At 44.0% G+C, this 25,871-nt stretch overlaps 1 protein-coding gene across 7 annotated transcripts in view; it reads right to left on the reverse strand.

Moving 5' to 3' along the window:
- Positions 1-25,856, reverse strand: part of SMC1A (structural maintenance of chromosomes 1A) — a 49,712-nt gene extending 23,856 nt beyond the window's left edge. For 5 of the 7 annotated variants that reach the window (XR_011998118.1, XR_011998117.1, XR_011998116.1 and 2 more), the window contains exons 1-19: positions 25,623-25,847; positions 20,277-20,465; positions 20,053-20,165; positions 18,912-19,115; positions 18,580-18,818; positions 17,660-17,918; positions 17,438-17,578; positions 16,295-16,377; positions 15,958-16,165; positions 14,799-14,984; positions 14,530-14,709; positions 14,268-14,414; positions 14,029-14,166; positions 13,075-13,195; positions 12,866-12,968; positions 8,788-8,929; positions 6,213-6,358; positions 5,969-6,122; positions 4,819-4,929 (exon numbers count right to left, since the gene is read on the reverse strand). Coding sequence is in view for 3 of the 7 variants with exons in the window: in XM_072743466.1 (XP_072599567.1) it covers positions 4,819-4,929; positions 5,969-6,122; positions 6,213-6,358; positions 8,788-8,929; positions 12,866-12,968; positions 13,075-13,195; positions 14,029-14,166; positions 14,268-14,414; positions 14,530-14,709; positions 14,799-14,984; positions 15,958-16,165; positions 16,295-16,377; positions 17,438-17,578; positions 17,660-17,918; positions 18,580-18,818; positions 18,912-19,115; positions 20,053-20,165; positions 20,277-20,465; positions 25,623-25,731 (2,973 nt within the window). In the remaining 4 variants the exon portion in view is untranslated. Of the gene's footprint in view, positions 1-4,818; positions 4,930-5,968; positions 6,123-6,212; positions 6,359-8,787; positions 8,930-12,865; positions 12,973-13,074; positions 13,196-14,028; positions 14,167-14,267; positions 14,415-14,529; positions 14,710-14,798; positions 14,985-15,957; positions 16,166-16,294; positions 16,378-17,437; positions 17,579-17,659; positions 17,919-18,579; positions 18,819-18,911; positions 19,116-20,052; positions 20,166-20,276; positions 20,466-25,622 lie in introns of all 7 variants that reach the window. The other 2 variants (XM_072743465.1, XM_025988661.2) reach the window with 2 other exon arrangements.
- Between the last annotated feature and the right edge of the window lie 15 nt (positions 25,857-25,871).

Genomic DNA, 25,871 nt, shown 5'->3' on the forward strand with positions numbered 1-25,871 from the left:
AATGAATTTTACTTTTTAATAGGTCATGTGGGTCATATTATATCTCTAACAGCACTGATCTAGCTACCCACTTAAAGGAACTACAGGGGATACAAGAACTATTTTTTTTGCTTTGTTCTGGGGGAACATAAAAAAAAATATAGGATACAGGGGCACCTGGGTGGTTCAGCTGGTTGAGTGTCTGACTCTTGGTTTCAGTTCAGGTCATGGTCTCAGAGTCATAGAATCGAGCCCCACACTGTGGGCTCTGCACTCAGGGCCGAGTCTGCTTGTCTTCTCCCTTCCCATCTGTCCCTCTTAGTGTTCAAGAGCATGCACGTACTCTCTCTCTTAAATAAATAATCTTTAAAAAAAAAATCATAGGATACAATCAACAAAGTACAGAATGCAGAAAATCCTCTAGGAGAAATGAGCCAATTTCTCCAAAAACAAAAAAATACTGCAAAGAAAAATATAAACTGATGGAAGGGCATCCTATCCCCCTTAACATCCTAAGACCCCTAGTGGCTATCTAAAACTATGGACAGTGCCAAATGCTACATATCATGTTTTTTCCTATACATATATGCCTACAATAAAGCTTAATTTATAAATTAGGCACCATAAAAGGTTAACAGCAATAATACAATAGAACAATTATAACAATACACTGTAATAAAAGTTACATGAATGGTCTCACTCTGAAACTATCTTATTGTACTGTACTCACCCTTCTTCTTGTGATGTGAGATGATAAAAAAATGCCCACATGAGATGAAGTAAGGTGAATGACGAAGGCACTGTGACATAGCACTAGGTTACTACTGACCTTCTAACGATAGGTCAGGAGGATCATGTTTCCAGATTGTAGTTGACCGTGGGGAATGAAACCATGGAAAGGCATGCACAAGGGGGGACTACTGTAGATTAAATGAGACTTAAGAGATATATCAGCCAATCACTCTATCAGTCACCTATCTATCTATGTCTGTCATCTTATTTGACTCAGTGCAAGCAAGCAAACTGTGTGTGTGCAGGACAATTCGGCAAATGTGAATACTAATCATAATACGAATAATAAGGAATTATTTTATAAAACTCCAATATTAAGGAATTATTGGGTTTTTTATATGATAATGATTCTAAATATTTTAAAGAATTATCTCTTTTAGAGATACATTCTGAAATATTTACAAATGAAATGGCATGATGTCCACAATTTGCAGCTGACCCCTGAATAAGGGGGATGGGGTGTTGGCCCCTTACACAGCCCAAAATCCACTTATATACTAATTTATGACTCTCCAAAAAAATTTAATTACTAATAGCCTATTGTTGACTGGAAGCATTACCAATAACATAAACAGTGATTAACACATACTGTAAAGTAAGCTGGTGAAAAGAAAATGTTATTAAAATCTATTTAAAATACTGTATTTATTGAAAGCAATCTATGTATAAGTGGACCGCACAGTTCACACTCATGTTGTTCAAGGGTTGACTGTATTTTTAAATAATACAAGGGTGAGAAGAGAGGAGGAAGAGGATGGGGTGCACATAAAATAAGTTTGGCCATGAGTTGATAACTGCTGAAACTGATGATGGCTACACGAGATAGCACTGTGCTATTTTACTTTTGTGTGTGAAATTTTCCATAATAAAAATCTAAAAATAAGAACAACAAAAATCAACTTGAAGTGGCTCCTATTGGACAAGGATGGGACCATATGAACATCAAGAAGAAAAATGACTCCAGCAGACAAACATCAAAGTACATTTAATATGTTAAATTCACAATACATACAAATGAAAAACCTCACTGGTCACCTTCAAAGGTTATAAGGGCAACCGCCTCATTCTGAAAGATGATAAATAAAGGAAAAGAATGAAGCATTTATCCTACCTTTTCTGTACTGGCTGTATTTCAAAGGAACTAAATGGTTGATATGAGACAATTCTTTTTAGAATTCCAATAAATAAATGGAGGAGGAATGGAAGAATTAGGAAATTACCATTTTGCAACCCTTAATAGAGCTAGGCAATGATGATTAAGAGCTGCTAAAACTGAGGTGCCTGGGTGGCTGTCAGTTAAGTGTCAGGACTCTTGATTTTGGCTCAGGTCATGATCCCATGGTCCTGAGATGGAGCCCCACATAGGTCTCTGCACTTAGCAGGGAGTCTGCTTGGATTCTCTCTCTCCCTCTCCCTCTGCCCTTTCCCCCCTGGGCGCAGGTATGCAGGCATGTGCTCTCTCTTTCTCAAATAAATAAATAAAAATCTTTCTTAAAAAAAAAAAGCTGCTAAATCCAACTTCTGAAAAGCTGACAGGGAACTTTATAAAAAACATGGGCTAACAACACCTGAACCTGATCATGATTATTTTTCTCTTAACTTTATATTATGTAAATTTTTAACATACACACAAAACTGTAGAGAATAATATAATGCACCCCCTATGTACCTATTACCCAGCTTCAAAAATCATCAACTCATGGCCAATACTCTGCCATCTATACCCAATTTCTTTTTATCTTCAATTATTCTAAGGCGGATCTCAGACACACGACTTCCACTTCACCTATAAATACTTCAGTATGTATCTCTAAAATGCTTTCTGAATCTCAGCACTATTGACATTTTGCGCCAGATGATTCACTGTTGTGAGGGCTGTCTTTTGTGCACTGTAAGATGTTTAGCAGCATCCCTTGCATCTACCTACTAGACACCGTCAGTAACCAATTATGAAAAGTGGGTGTCACAAGTGTCTCCAGACATTACCATATGTCCCCTGGGGAAGTAAAATCCACACACCATTAAGAACCACTGTTATAAAAAAAAAAAAAAAAAAGAACCACTGTTATAAAACATAAGGACACTTAAAAAAATTAAGCCATAATACCATCATCTCACCTAAAAATATATTTTTTTCACCTAAAAATATTAACAGCAATTTCTGGACATGATAAATTATCTGGTCAGTGTTCAAATTATCCTGATTGTTTTACTAAAAAAAAATTTTACAGGATTTTCAAAGCAGGTTTCAAATAAGGTACACACACTGCAATTGGCTGGTCTATCTCTTAAGTCTCATTTAACCTACAAATTCCCCTTCTTTCTGCAATGGATTCAAGGAAATCCCACATATTCCAATTGGCTGATTTGTCTCTTATATGCCAATAAAAAAATCTGCCCCTCTGTTTATTTTCTTTCTTCTTGTTTATCCTTGGGAGGGACCAGGTCTATGGTTTCCCATAGTCCAGATTTAGAACTGCATCCCTGTGTTTTAATTTAACATGATTCTCTTGCACTAGTGTTTCATAATTGGTGGATATAAAAGCTTGATCAGATCCTTGTTTGAGTTTTTGACGAGACTATTTCACAGGTAATGTCAAACACTGACCAAACTTATTACAAAGACAGAAATGACATTCAATGTCAACTGATGTGACGCAAAAGAAAGTCCACAAGTAGCACCACCTATGATATATATTCCTGCCAAAAATAAAAAAATGAACTACATCCAATCAAACCCTAGATTTAAGTACCAGTTTACAGGAAATACAGGGAATGGAAAAACACATTAAGTAACATCATAGGACATAATCAGCCAAATTCAGAATGTAGAAAATTGTACAGGACCAATGACCTAGTTTCTTCCATAAATAGGTAGAAAAAAATAAAAAGGGATAAGAAAATGGTACAGACTAGAAGAGACCACTTTTAACATATGAACCTCACTTGAATCCTGATTTAAATACACAGACTGTGTTTTCTTTTTTTTAAAGGTATTTATGGGATATTCGTGCAAATCCAAACATTTACTGAAATTAGATGGTATTGCAATTAGTCTTTTTTTGGTATTTTTTTGGTAGGATACTGTGGTTGTTTTTTAAAATGTCCTTTCTAAAGATGTATGTTGAAGTAATTATGAATGAAATGTTACCTGGAATTTGATTTAAAATATGCCAACAGGGAAGGAAAGGGTATAATAAACAAGATACCATATGTTGCTAATTGTTGAAGCTAGATGACGGGTACTGGGGTCCATTATATGATTCTATTTCTGTATATGTTTGAAATTTTCCACAATAAAGATTTCTTTAAAAAAAAAAATCAAGTCCCCCTGGCTATAGTGATGGATGGAAAAGCATGAGGAACTGTTTAGGAGGCTCCTGCAGTAGGCCATGTGAGAGGTGAAGTGGCCTATACCATAAAGACAGTTTGAAACCGAAAAAAAGCAGAATTCAATGGATATTTAGGAGGTAAAATGGATAGGGCTTGGTAATTCAATGAATATGCCAAGTGAGAGAGGGAACTGAAGATGAGGCTCAGACTTCTGGTTTGAACCTGTGTCTGGCACCAAGGAGTGAAGGCAGGTTTGGGGAGGAAGGCTGGGGTTGGAGGTACCTGTGGAGCACAGCACACATGGCAGCTGAGGCCAGGGGACTGAAAGAGATACCCAGAATGAGAGAGAATGAGAGAATGCCAAAAGTGAGAAGGAAAGAGTACCTACGACAGATCACGGAGGAACATCTAAGGCCCATCTGTTTGCTATAAAGGAGCATGTCCTTCATGTGTGCATCTGGGATGAATGCACGTGCATGGAAGGGGAAGAGTGGCAGCAGGCAGGGACCAGGGGTAACTGAGGGTGGTGGTGGGAGATGTGCCTGTATCTGTGTGTGCATAGCTGGGGGAAGACCCTATATCACAACTCCCTTCCTTCCTCTCGCCAGCTTGCCCCTCTTTCCAGCCGTGGTCTCCACGATGGGGCCCCCAGGTGGGCTGACTCTCCCTCTGAACAGCTGGGAAGACGTGGCCACCCCCGTGGCAGATCCTCACCTTCAGATCTTCACACAGGTCACCGTAGTCAATCTCGATGAGGGCCTCTCGTGCATAGATGCTGGAAGTTCGCTGGGAACCACTCACTGAATCCTCCCCCTGAGAGCTACCCTGTAATGGTGAGGAGAGTCCAATGGAGCACGCTGGCTGTGAGAATGTCCTCTAAAGGGGGCACATGGGGGACGAAGGGCTCCTCTACAGCTTTCAAAGACTTTGAGAAGCACCTTGCTAGAGAAAAACTATGGCAGAAGAGCAGTTCTGAAGTCACAAAGACCTCAGCTCAAAATTGGGCTCTGCCGCTAACAGTGTGATCCTGGGCAAGTCATGCTGTCAGATCCTGACACCTGAATCCTGATTCAAACACACACACCCTCAACTGTAACAAGGCATACTGCCTGCCTGGCAGGGTTGTGTTTAGGATGAGGAGTAATTATGTCATGTTACCCTGGTGCCTGGCACATTTTTGGTGTTCAAAATATTTTTGCTGAATTAAACTGAAATGCATTTGGGAAGAGGGAGGGAGAAAGATACGTGGGGCCAAGATACACACTCAGGTCCAAGACAAATATGTACACAAACCTTCTCTCAGTTAATGTTCCCACCAATCTTCACTTTCAGGACATAAAATGCTTTGGCTCCTCTATTGGCCAGTGTCCCTCCCTTTCCTATGACTAAGCCTTATCACCACTGCATTGCTAATGTCCCTTACCCAACCCTCTCCTGGCCAACCTCCCTCACTGCAGCTAGGCCATCATCTGTCAGGTCCCCTAGCTTCTGTCTTCCTTTGCTCTTGGCTAATGTCCCCCAATTGCCATTCTTAGCACTATCCAACACCTACCGGAGCTAACTTTTTTTAGCTCAAGTCCCTAAGGTTACAGAATGATTTCATCTTCTCCTGCCTTCCCTCCCTCACCACCTACTGACATCCGGCATTACCCCCCACTCAACTTCCCTTTCACACCAAAGCTATTACCTTCCCCCTACCTGCCTTCATAGCCTCATCCTGGCTTATCTCCCCTGCATCCCTCCTTAGTGTTCCCCATCACCCCTGCCCACCATCCTTTCCTCTCCTTCTCCCCATCCACTTTTATCCCCCACCTCTGGGTAACGTTGTCCACTTCCCACTCCTACAGCCTGCCCTGATACTCACCTCTTCCTGACTAATGTCATCCATAGTGCCCTTAGACAGTGGCAACTTGATGTCCTGCATCTTGCAGGCCTGTAGCAGGTTGTGGCGGTCACTGCGTTTCTGTTCCAGCTTGGTCTCAATGGCTGTCACCTCCTTCTGTAAATGGGTCATTTCCCTAAAAAGTCCAGATAAAGAGGTAAGATCCAAATCCAGCAGGCTGCCTGCTCTACCTAGTTCCCCCAACCCCAGGCCTGAACCCACTCACTTGTTGGCGCCCCCCAGTTTCTTACGAATCTCCTCCATCTCATGATTCTTGTCATTCACCTCCGACTTCTTGGCCAGGTGCTGATTCTTCAGGTCTTGCAGCTGGGCCATGGTCTCATCTATGATCTTCATGTGTCTTTGTTCCTCCTGGTCCCAGCAGGGGGAACAGGACAAGAAGTGAACGCTTTCCTCATCTCCTCTTGGGATCTTCTCCCCTTGCCCTAACCCTTTTCCCCAGGCAAAAGGAGCTTCCAGGTGTATCAAAGCCTCTCTTCAGGAAGCTCTGCTTTCACATACCACCATCACCCTTTAGGCATCTTTTTATCTTTTTTTCTTTTTAATTTGGTTGCCCTCCCCCACACACCCCAATACACAAATTGCCTAATGTAGAAAAGTTCAAAGTATTGAAACAGCATCAAGTAGGAGAAAAAAAAAATCACTCTTAATCCCATCAGCTAGAGACCAATTAACGTGTTAGCCTATTTCTTCCTAACACTACTTATAGATAGGTCTACAAAGTGGAGACTAGATTGTAATTAAAACCCTATATTCTAACAACATTAGAATATATTTGACCACCTTTTCCACATCAAAATTACTGTCACAGGCAATTTAACATGAATTTTTCTTTTAAAAAAATCCACACAAACAATACTATTTATTTTCTATGAGTACACCTACATAAATGCACAACTATTTAAATGCCTGCAAGGTCTGGAAGAATACCCACTACGTGGGATTAGCTCCAGGGAGAGGAAAGGGAGTGGCACTGAGAGTGGTCAGTCAAGGGAATCATAATCTTACTTAACAGATCTGATTTTGAGATTTTAATTTGAGACAGTAAGCGAGCGAGCGAGCGAAAGAGAGCAAGAACGCACGAGCAGGGGCAGAGGGAGAGGGAGAAGCAGACTTCCCTGCTGAGCAGAAAGCCAGATGAGAGGCTTGACCCCTGTAACCGGGGATCACACCCCGAGCCGAAGGCAGATGCTTATCCAACTGAGCCACCCAGGCGCCCTTAGATCTGATTGTTTAAACGAAGAAAGTTTGGTTTTCATTTTGATCTTCAAGTCACATAAAGGGAACCTATCTGCCACTTCCTCCCAAACAGCCCATAAAAATAATATGCAGGCACAGACAATGCAGAAGCAAATATGGCATGCTAGTGATTGATGAATCTTGGTGACAGGTAGGTGGGAGTTCTTTGTAATAGTCTCATCACTTCTAAGTTTCAAATGATCCCAAAATAAAAAGTCAGTCATAGAAATATGATTCTGGATCACCTAGATGTCCACTTACTCCTACCTGATCTGCATTTGCATTTAAGATTCAGGTGACACCAAAGAGGACTATTTTCATTATCAGGGTTTAATGAAAACACACATATACAAAAAAAATAAATAAATAAAACACACACACACATATACACACACACCCCACCAACAACAAACATCGGCAAACATAAAAAGTCAAAATGGTATGTTTAAGCCAAGTGAGGAGGATCAAATTCTCTCTCTCTCTCATACACACACACCACCACCACCCCCCACTACCAAACATCGTCAGACATAAAAAATCAAAATGGTATGTTTAAGCCAAGTGAGGAGGATCAAATCACCTCAGGAGGGGATGCTATGAGAGGAACAAATGTTTCACAGGAATTTAAAGAGAAGGAATGTGGAAAAAGTAAATCGTCAGACAATACCCAGTGACTCAGGCATGCTCGACTCGAACTGAGCCGGGGCAGTCAGCAGCACAGGTGCAATGTGAAAAGCGACTCGGTTTCAGCAAAACACCATCACCTGTTGTACTAAATTAATGTGATTAATTATACAAATTAATTTGTAAGTTCTGGCTTTTTGGTGAAGTGCTCTGTATGCATGTCTGTATATATTTAACATCAAGGATTTTTTTTTTCATCAAGGATTTTTTAAGTCAACACTAAAGATCTTAGCTATTTAAATGGAGTCCGTATATTACTAAAATTTGAAGACCACTAAACTATGCAAATACATGTATGAATATAGCATAATTTGCTAAACTTCTAATTCCCAGAGGACACTGGAGAGTTTTCAATATGGAACTATAAATGTTTGTAATAAACATCAACCTCTGTGCACAAAGCTGTGCCAGCATTTTGGATTTCCTCAGGTATTACTAAGTGGGGATAAATATATTCCAAAGATTCTTGATGGATGGTGCCATATGGCAAAAGAATGCTGGTCTTTTGCACCGTGGCCAGTATTAATCATTTGGCTTCTTGGGGGGGGGGGGGGGGGCTTTTTTTTTTTAAGATCTTGGGTAATGTGATAAGAAGCAAATTACATCTGATTGTTGCTTTCATTTGCATTTCTTTGACTTCTAATAAGGCTAAATTATGTGTATATGTTTCCAGGCTATTTGAATCATCTTGAACCATTTGTGCTTCTTACTCGTTCTTTTTTTTTTTTCCTATTTAGGTCTTGGTGTTTTCTTATTTCAACAGGGCTTTATAAATTATGGATATTGCCCTTCTATCGTATCTCTTCCAAGTTTTCCTCCCAGTTTTTAGTATGTCTTTTCTTGCTCTCCTTCCTTACCTTCTTGAGCTTTTCTATCTCATTTTCATCCTTTTTCACTGTCTGCTCCCACATGTGTACTTTATCCTGGTCTTCTTTCAGTTGGTTCTTTTCAAAATCCAACTGGATGCCCAAGCGAGTCTTCTGATTCTCAAATTCCAAACTGCAGGGAGAAAGGAGAACTAGGTCCAGGACACAGGGACTACTGGATTTCAATCACCACTCAGGTCATCCCCTCATATCCACATAAAACTGTTCCCTGAAGTTGGAGAACTAAGTCCCTCAGCCTAGCCTGTGGCTATGGCACAAGGCAGGGGAGATCCAGCCAAACTCCACTAATCCCCCTTTATACACTAGAAGACTCCAGAGCCCTCCCAAGTTCCTCGGAGGCACAAAAAGGTCCACCTGAACCCACTAGCTATAATTCTTACTTATTAAGTTTCTGTGTACTTGACATAATTACCTCCAATCCTCTAATTAATAGCTCCACAAGTAAGCATTATTATCCTAATTTTACAAATGAGGAAATAAGGGCCAAGAGGTAAAAGACCTTGCTTAAGGCCACACAGCTAGTAAATGGCACATGTGAGCTTCGAAGCCAGGTCTAACACCAAAACCCAGGCTCCTTTTCCTAAGGCACCACCACAATATAATGTGGTAGGAAAATAGCTCTGGCTTCCAAACTCTGCCATTTACTAGTAGTATAACTTCAGGCAAGTCAGTTATACTCTCCATGCCTCTGTCTCTTTATGTATAAAATGCAAATAATGATAGTACTTACTTCACAGTTATTAGGAGATTTTTTTAATGAATTAATATGCATCAAGTCCTTAGAAGCATGTTGGACACACAGTAAATACTTAATAAAATTTTTTTAAAAGATTTTATTTATTGGGGATCCCTGGGTGGCTCAGCAGTTTAGCGCCTGCCTTCGGCCCAGGGCGTGATCCCAGGGCGTGATCCTGGAGTCCTGGAATCGAGTACATCAGGCTCCCTGCATGGAGCCTGCTTCTCCCTCTGCCTGTGTCTCTGCATCTTTCTCTCTCTGTGTCTCTCTCATATCCACAAAAATCCATAAATCTTAAATAAGATTTATTCATGCTAAGAGCTGGACATAGGACTCTTTCCTGGGACTCCGGGATCACACCCCAAGCCAAAGGCAGATGCTTAACTGCTGAGCCACCCAGGCGTCCCAAAACTTAATAAATTTTTGTTATCATCAGTATTGACAGGAATACTGGCTGCATTCAGCTCATATTTGCTCACAGACTTTGGCTCTTTCCAACTACCCCCCCCCCCCCCCGCAACACACACACACACCTTCCCAGAACCTTCAAGGAACATGGAGAAAATACTAGATTCCTGCCATTGCCCTGCCCCCTGTCTCTTCAGAAACTCAGAGTATGTAACCAGCAGCCAGATACTAGCAGGCCAGGCAGGGCTAATTTCCAACTGCCCCCCTACTCCCCCCATATGGTGTGACAGATGCTGCCAGATGTCACACTAGCAGCTTAAACCTATTAGTCACTATAATCCAAATGAAATGTAATTAACTCTATAATTTTGAGCTATGCAATTTTAAGCCCAATCTCCTAAGCATGACTCATAAAGCCCTCTGTGATCTGGCCCCTGCTGACCTGTCCACCACTCCCACCTTCTTCCTGACCCCATTTTTATGCTCCAGACATTCAAAACTACTTAGTTTCCAGTACAAAGCACACTTTCTCACACCTCTGAGCATGCTGTTCTCACTGCCTGGAACTTCCTTCTATCTGCTGCCCAGCTGGCTAAGTCCTACTCACTCTATAGGCATCTATTTCATCACTCCTTGTCCTGTAAAAGCTTTCCTGACAGTTGTGAGCAGGTTCTTCATTTCTATTGCACTTTTCTGGGTTTTCTCTCTTTTCTGGTGCAGTTAATTATATCCTACAGTTCATAAACATGTTGATGTTCGCTGTCTATGCAAGACCAGTGTCTCCTTCGGCTCAATCCATCCCTGATTTCCACTTCCATTATCTTCCCTACGGTGAGCATGCATTCCAAAGTGACGTACGTGTATACAAATATATAGCCTTAAAAATGCATATTCTTGGGAAATACCCTGGTTTTTATATTTACACAAATGCACGATGTTATTAATTTATCCATGTTGCTGCCTATAAATCCAGTCCTTGCTATACAGGATTGCATAGTCTGTATATTCATAACACTTAACTTATATTTCCCCCAAGTGATGGCTGTTTACATTGCCACCAATGTCCTACACCACAAATGATGCCAAGATACACAACCCTCAATGTGTTTCTTTGTGACCCTGTGGGAAGACTCTCTCTCTCTCATATATATTCAGGAGTGGCTTTGCTGTGTCATAGAGCTTATGCAGACTTATTTCCACCAAATACTGCTAGACTGTTTTAATTTGCATTTCTGATTAAGAACAAGACTGAACATCAATTTGTAGTTATTAGACACACGCATGCTTCTCTTTCTATGAAATGCTAACTACATCCTTTGTCCTTTTCTCTACGGGGTCTCTCTCTCTCTTTTTTTTAAGATTTTATTTATTTATTCACGAGAGACAGAGAGAGAGAGAGAGGCAGAGACACAGGCAGAGGGAGAAGCAGGCTCCACGCAGGAAGCCTGACATGGGACTTGATCCCAGGCCTCCAGGATCACGCCCTGGGCTGAAGGTGGCCCTAAACCGCTTAGCCACCCAGGCTGCCAGGGTCTCTTGTTTTTACTGTTCCTCTTGATTTGCAGTTCTTGGAACATTTCTTCTGTATTTTCTATGTACCTCAAGTACAGCATCAATGGCACTGTTCTGAAATTGTTGATCTAATTGCTTCCCCAATTATTTCATAACTCCTTGAGGTCAGGGACAAGTCAGGACGAATCATTCTATATCCCTTGAGCCTGGCTTAGGGGTAGGAGGGCAATGAAATGTTTATTTATATGGGCCATGGGCTACATGAACTGCAGACTGGGCCCAGGGGGTGACCTCTTTCAGAGACTGTGTCATGTTCGTCTGTCTTATCCCCGATCCCCCTACCAATAACTACCACAGGACCACTTGGTACAACAGAAGCACTGAAGGAAAGTTTGTTAAATGAGCAAATAAACTAAAGAGGAGAAGAGAAGAGAAACCGTTTTGTTTTGCTCTTATTACTCTTCCAATCTAGAACTTCATTCTTCCCCGACCCCTCCTCATTGCCTATCAAGAAATGACAGTAATAAAAGCTAGCATTTAGTATTCTTAGTAGGCACTAAGTATTATACTAAATACTTTAGAAGGATTAGTTCATCTGACGTGCCCAATAATGCCATGAGATAGGCATTGATATTAACCCACTTTACAGATAATGAAACAGGGGCTGAGAGAGAGCGAGAGACAGAGAGAGAGAGAGAGAGAGAGAGAGAGAGAGAGAGAGAGAGAGAGAGGTTGAGTCACTGCCCAAGATAAAAAGTTGTGGAGCTAGGATTCTAACCCAGGTAAACCACATTTAAAGCTGACCCTCGGGATCCCTGGGTGGCACAGCGGTTTAGCGCCTGCCTTTGGCCCAGGGCACGATCCTGGAGACCCGGGATCGATTCCCACATCGGGCTCCCGGTGCATGGAGCCTGCTTCTCCCTCTGCCTATGTCTCTGCCTCTCTCTCTCTCTCTCTCTCTCTCAATCAATCAATCAATCAATAAATCATCAATCAATAAATCAATCAATAGCTGGCCCTCCTGGGATGCCCGGGTGGCTAAGTGGTTGAGCATCTGCCTTTGGCTTAGGGCGTGATCCCAGGATCCAGGGATCAAGTCCCACATGGGGCTCCCTGTAGGGAGCCTGCTTCTCCCTATGCCTATGTCTCTGCCCCTCTGTGTCTCTTATGAATAAATAAATAAAATCTTTAAAAATAAAGCTGGTCCTCTTAACCACAAGACTATGCCACACTGCCTCCCTGACATCCCTGTTCTTTAAAGCTGACCTACAACAAACACTCATCATTCTAAGAGCTCCTTCCTGTCTTATGACAGCATGCGATTTCCCAGGATATCTGGGCTGGGGGTTCGAGGGCATCCTCATATCCTCTTGGACCCACACTTTCACCTACCGCTTCTTGGCAATTTCATTCTGCCGCTTCACCTTCTCTTCCTCAAACTCCCGGATGTTGCGCACACCAATCTCCCGACAAAACTCTTCAAACACCTCATCTTCTACCTGAGGGGAAAAGCGAGGAAGGGCAAAGGCCCCCTGGGTCAGAGTGCTGCTGCAAGCCCCAGTCACGCCCCACGGCACACATTGGCATGGCTTGTCCCCTACCAACCTGGTTCATTTTCTCCTTCAAGTCTTTCATTTCCCTCTCTCGGCTCTGGATGATCCTCTTGATATCATTAATGCGAGGCCCAAAGTTGGCTAGCTCACTCTCCAGTTTGGATTTTTCCTGCAGGAAACAGGGTTGAGAGGGGGAAAAAAAAAAGAGAGACCAGGCTCTTTGAAGGAAAAGAGCTATCATGAACACACTGGCCCCTGGACAGGAAGGGCTAGCTCTCCACAGGCTGGGAGAAGTTGGCTTAGAACTGCCCAGTAAGGGTCCCATCATCTCCCGCGTGAACTGTCACACAGCTTCCTTCCCAGCCTCCAGTCAGCTAGCTTCAATCCATGGGGCTGGGCACATGGCAAACATCATCAATTACAGGTCCACACTCCCTTATCCATAATCCTCAGAATTCAGACTTTTTGATTTTAGAAAAAGGTAAAAGGATATTTATACTACATTTTACATAATGCCCCCAGGTTGGTCTCGGAAAGCACCCCACGATCAAACACATTAACACATCTAAGAGAGTATGTCCACCCACAGAGACTGAAATGCCAGTACTTTCAATTCACTCTCCAAAGCAGCTCAAATATCTGTTGAATGAATGACGCTAATAATAGCATCTTAAAATTTACTGGGCACTTACTGGGTGCAAGAAGTCAGTCTAAGTAGTTTACGTGTATGAGTTTATTCAATTTTTGTAAGAATGGTATAAAGCAGGTGGTAATTCTAACTCCCACTTTACAAACAGATGAAAACCTGATGCTGACAGGTTAAGTAAGTTGCCTCCTGTCATACAGAGCCGAAATCTAAAACTCTGGCTGTCTGAGCTGCTACGCTTGGTTCCCTGAAGCATGCTGGGAGGAGGGAAATGGGAGGAGTTCCCACCCCAGAGAAACCTCAGCCAGGAATGTGAGGGTGGCCTTTGGAGGACAGGGTTGAAGGCCAATCCCCACCTGTAGATTCAGGGCTAGATGTCGTGTCTTGGTCTGTTCCAGGTCACTCTGTGAGTACTTGAGCCGCATCTGCAGTCCGTGGGCCTGAGACTGCACCTGACGTAGCTCTGCTTCCTTCCGCTTTGCCTTCATCTGTTCCTGAAATAGACAAGAGAGAAGGGGTAGGGTGTAAGAAACAGACTGGCCAGCCTGGTAGTTTAGGACTCCAACCCCTAGGGATGTTATAGCCTGTGACTTACTTTCAGCTCCTCTGTCAACCGCTCCTTCTTCTCTTTCAACTTATCTACTGCTTTCTCATCCCATCGCCGAGCCTTGGCCTTCAAATCACTGGCCCCACCAGAGATCACCCCTGACTTCTGGAACAAGGTCCCATCCAGTGCCACTGTCTACACACAGTAGAGAGAAGAGATGAGGAGAGGGGGGAAAAGATGAATAAAAGAATCTCTAATACTAATGTGGACAAGGAATCTCCAGCTCCAACATGGACAAGGGAATCCATACCTTGTGACGCTGGTGGCCTCCAAAGGCAATGCGACGAGCATCTTCCACATTGTCACAGACAAGGGCATTGCCACAAGCATACTGCAGGGCCTTTTTGATGTGGGGTGGCTCATAGCGAATCACATCAATCACCAGCTTGGCCCCCTTCAGTTCCCGGAGCTTCTCATCTGTAGGTTTCACCTGTGGGAATAAACTCAGTAAGTGGTAGAACATGGAGGGCTAGGAGGGACCCTCTCACACTGCCCTGACCCCATCCCCACCAGCCTCACCTCCAGGTAGTCAAGAGGCAAGAAGGTCTCAGGCTCCCCACGCTGTTCCTTGATGTACTGAATGCAATCCCGACCTGTCTTCTCAGAGTCCACGATAATGGCATCCATGTTCTTTCCCAAAACTTTGGTTACAGCAATCTGGTACTTCTTTTGTGTAGGCTGACAGAGGTCAATGAGGCGGCCATACTGAGGAAAGTGGAAGAGCAAATTGAAGCATGAGGCTTTTGGGAACTGGCTCAATTCCTAGCTTAGAAAGAGGAAGACCAAAATCTGTGTGAAGAACACAGCTTCCATGCCATGGAGGAAAAGCCTACTCTGGCCCCAAAACAATAATCACTTCATTCATGCCTAAATCCCAAAAGCATCTTTCTGAACCTCATTTTTACCATTTCACAGAGCACTGCTACCCCAGGCACTATATCAGATACCTTATATACGTTACCTCAAATTCTTACAAGCACCCAGCAAAATACATCTTTTTCTAGTTCACGTCCCCCATGCCCCCCTAAACTAATTGTGCTTCCCTAAGAACTATCAGATAAAGAGTAAGATTTTCAAGGGCAAGGAATGAGCCTAATTCATCCTTATGAATTCCCCAGCAGTGTCTAGAGGAGAGATCAGGAACTATTTATGGAAACAAATTAAGTTGAACTCAGGAATGGAATTACAGCAACAGAGAGATAATATTCAGGGAATCTGGGAACTCAGGATTTGGTTCAAGAGGCCAAGCCTAAGATGTATCTATATGCAAACGAATAGGTTGAATAGTTTGGTACATGCCAAGGGAGATCATATAGAAGCCTACAAAGTTACTTCCTAGGAGACTAATCCCTATCCATGGCTCCTACCCTTTGGAAAGGCCTCTCCTGTCTCCCTGTCTTCCACAGAGGAATGAACAAAGCAAGACAGAACCTTCAGGAAGATGCAAGCGGTGTGATGAAAACATGAGGTCATAAGTCAGAACTAGTTGGGTTTAAACTGTAATCCTTCCACTTACAAGCTGTGCTGTTTTGGGCAAGTCATTTAACCTCTCTGAGCCTGTTCCCCCAGCTTTAAATAAGGGATTAGCAATCTTGTCCTCAAAGGGCTGCTGGGAAAATTATCTGACTTTGAGTGGGAGGGTAGGTGCTCAGGAAAGGAGTTCCCTTTCCATTCTTACCACAGAGCCAGGGTACAGGCGCTTGATGCTTTCCATAATCTCTGCCTTTCGCTGTTGGCGGCTGCTCTCCTGGCGGTCGATACGGGCATCCCCCAGCTGTTCCATCACCTGGTTCAGCTCTTTGTTGATCTCATCAATACGCCGCTTGGCCATCTCCACCTCCTCTGTCAGCTCCCCCTCTAACTTCTTCTGCTCCTCTAGGGACTGCCTACAAAGTGAGGGAATACAGGGGTTACCCTGGCTCATGAGAAAATATTCCTGGCAGAGAGGGACTCACAAGGACAGACAGGGTTCACAAGAACAGGCCTGGAAAAGGAAAGGCTGCAGAGCCACATACTTGCTAGTGGTGATGTATTCCTCTAGTTTCTCAATCCGTTTCTGATTCTCTTCAATCTCCCGCAGCTTTTGCTTGATCTTAGCCTGGAAGAAAGACAAATATACATCATCACCAGGGGCTGAGCAAGTTATTTCTAAGACTATGGGGCCTAGAGTTATAGACTTATCTATAAGCAGCTTATAACCACTATGTTCCCATTCATTCAAGAGCCCAACAGTCCAGGACAATCTGTCACTAATGGGGAAGACCCACCAAAAAGCAGACACACAACAGTGTTCAGTGTGGCTCCACTAACTGATGGGCCTCCCAGAGCCCTGAGACCCTCTCATGGTGTTCTTCCTAGCCCAGGCTACCTTCCTCACCAATCAGGAAGGCTCAAACCAATGCAAAATAGAGCTTTCCAGGCCTTTCTGCCCTGTTTTCTCATCTGTAAAATATAGGCAACCTCCACTTCATAGGACACATATTAAGTGCTTAACACAGTACCGTTATTAATATTAATGCCCACCATCTTCTTTTAGATCTTTAAAGAAAGAGCGTAGTAGAATACCTGGAACACTGTAGGCTTTTCTTGGAGTACTACGACAACTATTATTATTATTATTATTTTATTAGTATTGTTATTAGGAAGGCGGTAAGCAAGGTATACTTGATAAGACTGTGGCTTCAAAAAAAAAAAAAAAAAAAAGACTGTGGCTTCAGAGCTAGACTGCCCAGGTTCATATCCTGGTTCTGCCACTTCGTAACAATGTGACCTTAGACAAATTAATTCACATCTGCACTACTGTTTCCTCATTTAGAAAATGAATTAGGGATCCCTGGGTGGAGCAGCAGTTTGGCGCCTGCCTTTGGCCCAGGGCGCGATCCTGGAGACCCGGGATCGAATCCCACATCAGGCTCCCGGTGCATGGAGCCTGCTTCTCCCTCCGCCTGTGTCTCTGCCTCTCTCTCTCTCTCTCTGTGACTATCATAAATAAATAAAAAATTTTAAAAAAAATAGAAAATGAATTAAATGAGTGGATACATATAAAATACAGTGCCTAGCACATAGTAAGTGTTCATTAGTTGTTAGCTATTGTCATCACTGTTAAGACTATCACTTCTTCTCAGTCCAGTATCCCTCATCTTAAAACACACGCCCACCTCTGTCTCTACTTTCTTCCGCTCTTCCAAATCCAGCCGGTCCTGGTCAGCTTTCTGATCCCGATTGAACTTCTCTAGCTCCTGGGCCAAGGTAGCTGCTCTCTTGCTGGCTTCTTCTTTCAACCGATGGTATTTCTTCACCTACATTACGAACAACCAACCGAATCAGTCTCTGTCAGCACAGCAATCCTCCACCCCAGCCCCAACCCTTCCAGAGCTTACTTGATTCTCCTCCAAGGTCAAGTCTCTGCCCTGACTCTGACTCTCCTCTTCCATCCGTTCCTCAAACTCCTGCCGGGCTTTCTCTACTGACAGCATCTCCTTTTCCAGCTCATCCATATCACCTTTACGCTTCTTGTAATGCTTCTGAGCATTCTGTAGGGACTTTTTGGCTGCTTCCAGCTTCTTGATTTTGTGGGAGGTATTCTCCTTGGCTTTGATATACTGAGGCCGCTTCTGGTTCAGCTCTGAGTCCTTCTCCCTTTTGCCAGTACAGAAGGCAGTAAATTGGTTAGCAGTGTGGGAGAAAGGAGGGTTCCCTGGCTTTATACCCAAAGGGAGGCCTGAGGCCCCCAGTCAGCCTCAGGGAATTGCCTAAAGAACAAGGGCCTGATGCTGCACAGATCTGCAAAAAAGGGGCAATATGACTACTCTCTGGAAGTGATGGCTTCAGCCTGACATCCCGGCCACTCCATAAGGTAAAGCTACCACTCCTACCTCGGCCCTAGCTGGGCCAGGCCCCTCAGTAACAACTCCCAAGAACGCCCTGTGTGTAGTTGCCCCCATCTGATCTAACCGTTTCAAATTCCTGTCCTTTAAACTTCTAGCTCCATTTTTCCTCTTCCAGGAAGGCATTCCCAGCCATTCTAGTAGCTGGGCCTCTCCCATCACTTCCTCTCACTTGCCAAGGTCACCACCCCTTTCAAGTTCTCTCTTTTATGAGTAGCCATCTTACCCAGTCTGAGTACTTAAATGCTCTTTTTGTCTAAAAACGCAAGTCAAGAAATGTCCTTGGTTCTGGCCAAAGCAAGTCAAGAGGAAGACAACTAGTGCAAGCACTGGACTCTAGGCTCAGAGGAGCCCTAGGAAACAGCATAGTCTCTTGGTTTCCCACAGGTTGCAGGCCCAGGCCTGCCTCTTACTTGATCTCCTTCTCAATCTGCTGCTGCTCCCGCATCATTTTGCCCAGCTCCTTCTTCTTCTCCTTCAGCTCATCCTCTACCTTGTCCATTCGCTTCTTGTCCTTCTCGATCTCCTTGTTCTTAGAGGCCAGTTCCTTATTGAGTTTCTCAATTTCCACTTCGTTGTGATAAAGCTTAAAGAGCTGCAGCTGCACCTGAGCTCGCACCACCTCATCCTTCAGGCGCTGGTAGCGGTCAGCCTGTGGAGACAGGGACACGGAAGCAGGGGTACGTCACTAAGGCACTAGCTCCATCCTGGCCCCTCAGAGCCCAGTAGCAGCCTGGCCACCTACCTCTTCTTTCTCCTGTTTGGCTTCCTTGCGTTCAGCCGCGATGTTTTTTTTGCGATGGTAATTAAACTGTGTGTCCTCTTCAGCCTTTACCATTTCCTTCTTTCGCTTGTCATATTCCTGGGCCAACTCCCCAGAGCGACTGATCTCTTCAAATAGAGCTGTCCTCTCTTTGGGGTTCTTCATGGCAATAGATTCTACAGCACCCTAGTAAAGGTCAAAACACTCTCCCCACTTAGAGCTTAGCCGTCCCAGTTCCCTCTACCCATTTCCACTCAATCAAGGTTACTGACCCTCTCCCTGCACTAGGTGCTACATTTCACACTGGGCTTTAAGGGCACATTCCTGCCTCGAGGTGCACAGGAACCAAAATGGACAAAAGCAAAGACAACACTGTGTGTTACATGCAGTGACAGAAGTAGCACAGAAAAAGGACTAAATGAAGCTTGCAAGTGGGAGACTGGTAGGGGTTTCTATCCAGGAAAGCTTCCCAAAGGTGACATCTATGCTGAGTTTGAAAAATGGGGAAGAAAGTTAAGTTTCTTAACTGAAGGTTATTTCATGTAAAGGACAATTAATATGCAAAGGCCCTCAGGCCAAAGGAAGCAGGTGAATTGTGGGACCTATAATGGTTTAATTGGGCTGGAATGCAGGTTGGAAGGGAAAACTACTGGCAGATGAGGGGCTAGCGAGGTGGGCAAGAACCAAAGGGCATAAGTTTGAGTTTATGCTAAAGCAATGGTTCTCAAACTTTAGCAGGCATAATAACCTAGAAAGCTTGGTAAAATACCCAGTGCTGGGCCCCTATGTCCATATGTCCATAGGTCCGGGATGGAACCAGAGAATGTGCAATTCTAACATGTCCCCAGTTGATGCTGATCCAGAGACTACAATTTGAGAACCACCATCATGAGGCAATGACAAATCATTGAAATGCTTTAAGAAGAAAAAGGAAAGAAACAGATCTGTGCCCTCCTGAGATGAACCTAGCCTAAGGGATGAACTAGAAGGATCCAGACTGGAGTCAGTAAGCCCAGTGAGGAAGCTACTACATTAGTTCAGGGGAGAGATGAAGCTCAAGATGGAGCAGGCCCACTGAGGATGGGCAAACAGCAGATAGCCAATAACTGTCAAAAATGCTCACCTGGAAGACGAGGAAGTTACGAGCTTTGATGAGAATGCCCAACTTCTCTAATTCCTCACTGTACTCATGTAGCTGGACCACTTTGTTGTTGATCTTGTACTCAGAGGAACCCCCTACAAGACAGAGAATGAGTTGGCTGAAGGTCAGATCTCCCTCTTATCCCAGCCAACTAGTCTAGTCACCTCCCAGGACCCAAGGGGAGCCTTCTGGCCAGCCTCACCCACCAACAATGACACGAGCAAAGGTGCGGTCCTCAGCACCCTCCTCAGAGTAGACCATGCTGACAAAGGCCCGGTTGGCAGCTGGCTTGCCCACAGGTGCTCCGTGGATCAGGTCCCTCAGGGTCTTTACTCGCAGGTTGCTGGTTTTCTCACCCAACACAAAGCTGATTGCATCCATGAGATTTGACTTACCTAAGGGAGTAGGGGGCAAAGCAAAGGAGGAGAAGGAAGTCAGGAAACACTGCTCCACCCTCACTAAAGCCTTGGTTCAAAAGCTTAGAAAAACAGTCCCCATGCAGTTATTATCTAAAGCAAGACTAGAACTCCATCTAAGGAAAGGGCATATTCACATAATGGATTGTTATACAACCTTTAATGACATGAGGAAATGCCCACAATAGAAGAAATAAGCAGATATAAAACTCAACATAGTATCATCGCAACCAAGTTTAAAAGTGAAAAAAGAAAACAAAAGAAGAGCTGAGGGAAGGTAATAATGGGGAGTTGCTGTTTATTGAGTACAATTTCAATTTTGCAGGATGAAAAAGTTCAGATCAGTTGTACAATGTAAAGATACTTAACACAACTGAACTGTACACTCAAAAATTTGTTAAGATGGCAAATTTTGCTATGTATATTTTACTATAATTTTTTAAAAGGCATATTGCTAGGGACACAAGGGTAGATGAGTTGGTTGGGCGTCTGACTCTTGATTTTAGCTTGGGTCGTGATCTTGGGGTCATGGAATCAAGCCCAACATAGGGCTCCCCACTCAGCACATCATCTGCTTAAGATTCTCTCCTTCTGCCCCTTCCACCCTACACACACACAATCATGGTGCTCTCTCTCTCAAAAAAGGGGCATGTTCTTATTGTGATATAATAGGACCCATAGAGCATCACGTATGAAGTATCTTGCCAAAAATATTTAACCTGAATCTAAACAAATTTCCAGTTTACAGCAGTTATAGGAACATAGTAAATGACACCATGAGGAAACCCTAAGAGAATGTAGGATGCTCTTCAAGACAACTAGCCTGTTCGTTTCAAAAAGTGGATGTCTGGTGTGCCTGGGTGGCTCAGTTAAGCATCTGATTCTTGATTTCCGCTCAGGTTATGATCTCAGGGTCCTGAGATGAGCCCCATGTCTCAGCCTGGGCTTCCTACTCAGCAGGAGTCCACTCTCTCCCTCTGCCCTCCCCTACCCCCCACCCCACCCCCACACGCTCACACTCGCTCTCTCAAATAAATCTTAAAAAAAAAAATTCAATGTCTAAAAAGAAAGATTTGGAGAACCACTCCAGAAAGCGATTACTGAGAAACAACCAAAGGCAGTGTACGAACTTTGGATTCCGGATTCCCTTCAAAAAACCCAAAAGAGGGATCCCTGGGTGGCGCAGCGGTTTGGCGCCTGCCTTTGGCCCAGGGCGCGATCCTGGAGACCCGGGATCGAATCCCACATCGGGCTTCCGGTGCATGGAGCCTGCTTCTCCCTCTGCCTATGTCTCTGCCTCTCTCTCTCTCTCTCTCTCTGTGTGTGTGACTATCATAAATAAAGAAAAATTAAAAAAAAAAAAAGAAGTTTATTTAAAAAAAAAAAAAAAAAAACCCAAAAGACGTTTTGGGGAACAATTAGGGAAGCTTGAATAAAAACTAGATAATTGATAACAAGGAAATTAATTTTCCCAGACATGATCATGATCTACTGGTGATACAAGAGAATGATGATTGTAGGAGTCAAATGTTGAATCCCTAGAGGTGAAATATAATTAAGTCTGTAACTTACTTTCAAATGATTAAGCAAAAACACACATGTGGGTCTGAATATTTTCAAATAAAAACTTGAGGAGGGGCAAAGGCATAGGAATAAATCTGAAAATGTAAACAGTGTAACCAGTGGTCACTTCCCAAATGGAAAATAGGTAATAGGTCAGGGAAGGCAGTCTTACTATTTATCCTTTGGGATTTTTTTTTTTGTATTTTATATTGCGTGCACGTATCAGCTATTCAAATAAATAAGATTTTTAACATTAAGAGTGGTTATCTTTTCAATAGTGGAGTCACAATTGTTAATTTCTTCATTTTAACCTCAGGGAAAAAATTTTTTAATTAAGACTGGGGTTAGGGGAGTACTGGAGGACAGTTTAATCTATATAAATCGCTATAAATTCTATCTCAAGATTCTCCCCTAATATGTTATATGACCTCGAACTGAGGATATGATTTCCCACACCTTTTTACCCAGCTATAAAAATGGCAGCCCCATTCCTTCCACAGAAGCAATACAAGGCAGTGATTAAGAGCATAGGTTCTAGGAGTGCCTGGGCTCATTCAGTAGAGCACTGGACTCTTGATTTAGGCTCAGGGTGTGATCTGGGGTCACGAGATCAAGACCCATGTCAGGATCCATGCTCAGTGTGGAGTCCGCTTGACCCTCTCCCTCTGTGCCCCACCCCCATGCTTGCTCTCTCAAATATGTAAATGAAATCTTTAAAAAAACAACAAAAAAAGCTCAGGTTCTAGTCCAATAGATCAGGTTCTTAGTTTCACTAATTCTTAGCTGACCTTCCATTCCCTCACCTGGAAAATCTAAAAAACCATAACGGATAGGCAAAACCTTTTAAATAATGCTTGGCACATAGTTCTCTGTTGGAGTGGCAGAAGCAAAGGCTTTGAAGCATGACAGGCACAGGTTCTGATCCTGGCTCTGAGAATCAATTAGTGTGCAAGTGATCATAACTGTGCTTCAGTCTTCCCATCTATAAAACCAAGATATCTCCCTGATAGGGTCATTTTGAGAATTTAAATGTAAAAGGCTCCAATAAATAAAGTATTTGACACACAGTGGTACTCAATAAATGGCAGTTCTCTCCTAACACAGGTCTGGACTCTTAGCTCCGGCTCCCGTATCAGAGCAGGACTAGCACACCATGCAGACCAGGAGTCAGACTTTTAGGCATTCACTTCCAAACTTTGGGCTTCTCCCATGCTCTCCAGGGATAGTAAGAATGTCTCAGAACCAAAGCCCTCCCTACTAGCAATCATTCACTATTGCAAACATTTTTATAACATGCATTATGAGCTAAACACGGATAAAATGTTTTAAGGAATGTCTTCTTTGGGGGCACTCATAAACCAGTGATTAAGGTACAAAAACACATCCCATGAATACCAAGACAGAAGAAAATAAACATTAACACATGCCAAGTGTCTATTGCGTTCCAGAGAAAAAGAGTAATTCACTGAGAGGACCCAAGGAATGGCTTGTGGAGGTGAGCATTGAAGAACTAGGGGGGTTGGGGAGGGGGTCCAAACCAAAGGTCTTTTTTGAAGCTGGATATACAAATCTACCCACACTGAGAGGAGTGAATGCTAAGAGGTGGATTCTGGCTCTTTCCAAAAGGAAAATCCTAAGAAACTGGAGTGGAACCCCAAGCATCAGCCCCTCTAGGCCACTGGTTCTGAAGCAAGGTTGGAGGAAGCAGGGAGTGATTTGCCCCACCTCTCAGGGGACATTGGCAATGTCTGGAGACATTTTTGGTTGTCACACCTGGGGACTGGGGAGCTACCACCTAGTTTGTAAAAGACAAGGATGCCACTAAACATCCTACAATGTACAGGAAGAAACCCATAGCAAAGAGTTATCTTAGAAACGTCAACAGTGGCGCTGTTGAAAAAACTTGGTCTACAAAGAGCACCAAAAACAGGCAAAACTCCAGGGAAGGTTCATGAGTTTGAGCTATGTCAGCAAGGATAGCCCCTCATTTTAGAAAATGATTTAGCTAGAACATCTCTGGGGCGGAGGAACACAGCAGGATTCCAGATTGCTTGTGGGGGTAGATGGGAGGAATCCATAGTGTATCATTTACTTTTTTTTTTTAAAGTAGGCTCCAGGGATCCCTGGGTGGCGCAGCGGTTTGGCGCCTGCCTTTGGCCCAGGGCGCGATCCTGGAGACCCCGGATCGAATCCCACGTCGGGCTGCCGGTGCATGGAGCCCGCTTCTCCCTCTGCCTGTGTCTCTGCCTCTCTCTCTCTCTCTCTCTGTGACTATCATAAATAAATAAAAAAAATAAAATAAAATAAAAAATAATAAAGTAGGCTCCATGCCCAGCATGGAGCCCAACAGGGGTCTTGAACTCACAAGCCTGAGATAAAGACCTGCGCTGAGATCAAGAGTCCAAAACACTTAACCAACTGAGCCACCCAAGCTCTCAATAGTTTATTATTTAGAGATGAGGAGTCAAACTATGAAAGACCTGACCACCCTTCCCCTCCTCCAGTTTTGGTGAGATATAACTGACATATAACACTGTATTAGTTTCAGGTATACAACATAATGATTCCATATTCATATATATGAAGCAATGATTATCACAGTAAGTTAACATCCATCACCTCACAATTTTCCCTTGTGATGAGAACCTTTAAAATCTATTCTTGCAGAAACTTTCAAACATATAATACAGTATCTACTAACCGCTCTTTCTAAAAACACCACTCAAGTCACTGTATTCCATCAACTTAATTTCCTGTCTAGCATTCATCACAGCCAAAAATTGTATTATTTTCTCCTTTATTATTGTATTTCCATTGCAAGTCCCCTGAGAGCAAGACTTACTCTATTCTCCGCTGTTTCTATAGCACCTTGAATAACTACTTATAAAACAACAAGCATTCAATAAATTTGGCGAGCAAATGAGTTCTTTAAAGGGTTTCAGTGATAGCAAAGGGGGGGGGATTTCGAAGCATTCCCATCTCTGAGATGGGGGTGGAGGATGGACGTCGCAAGCACTCCCGCGGGAGACAGGAGGGCTGAGTCAGAAATTCAAAAGTGCCGCCTTGGGAGGAGAGTAAAAAAAGGAGGAATTGGAGCATACCAAAGTGAGGCGGGAGGGGGCGCTGGGCAGAAGTGTACTGCTGGGGACCGGAGGCTTTGGGAGGGCTACCAGCAGTCCCACGCTTTCCGGAGAGTTCAAACAAGGTAGAGGAGGTGGCCGGATGCAGCAGGTCCGGCGGGGAACTGCGCGGCCCGCAGCTGGCTGACAACTCCGGACGCGCCACTTTTGGCGGGAGGGGGCAGTGGGCGGGGTAACGTACAGATCGGCCCGTACCACTCGCTCCCGGGCGGGGGCCGCGCAGAGAGCAGGCAAGTGACACTTGGGGAACAGGTTGGAGTCAGAGCACCCGAGCGGGGAAAGCGGGTTCGACCCGCACCCGCTCAGGAGGAAAAAAAACCTGTAAGGGTTCCCGACATTTCAGGTCGCACGGGCTGGGTTATACTACTCTGCTGCCGGATTAGGGGGTCCAGGCCGGGACGTGCGCAGGGCCGCAGCCCCGTTTATTTCTCACCAGAGCCATTGGGTCCAATGATGGCGGTGAACCTCTGAAACGGTCCGATAATCTGCCGACCCTTGTACGACTTAAAGTTCTCGATCTCAATCAGTTTCAGGAAACCCATGACGGCGGCGGCGCCGGCGGCTGTACAAAAGGCCGCGCCGTACACCCGGGAACTGGGGTAGCCCGCGCGGGAAACACCGCAGTGCAGGCCGGGCGTAGGACAAACCTCGCGAGAATAAGTGCAGGCCTAACGGGATTTCC

This window comes from Vulpes vulpes, chromosome X (assembly GCF_048418805.1).
Source record: "Vulpes vulpes isolate BD-2025 chromosome X, VulVul3, whole genome shotgun sequence".
Classification (NCBI taxonomy): Eukaryota; Metazoa; Chordata; class Mammalia; order Carnivora; family Canidae; genus Vulpes; species Vulpes vulpes.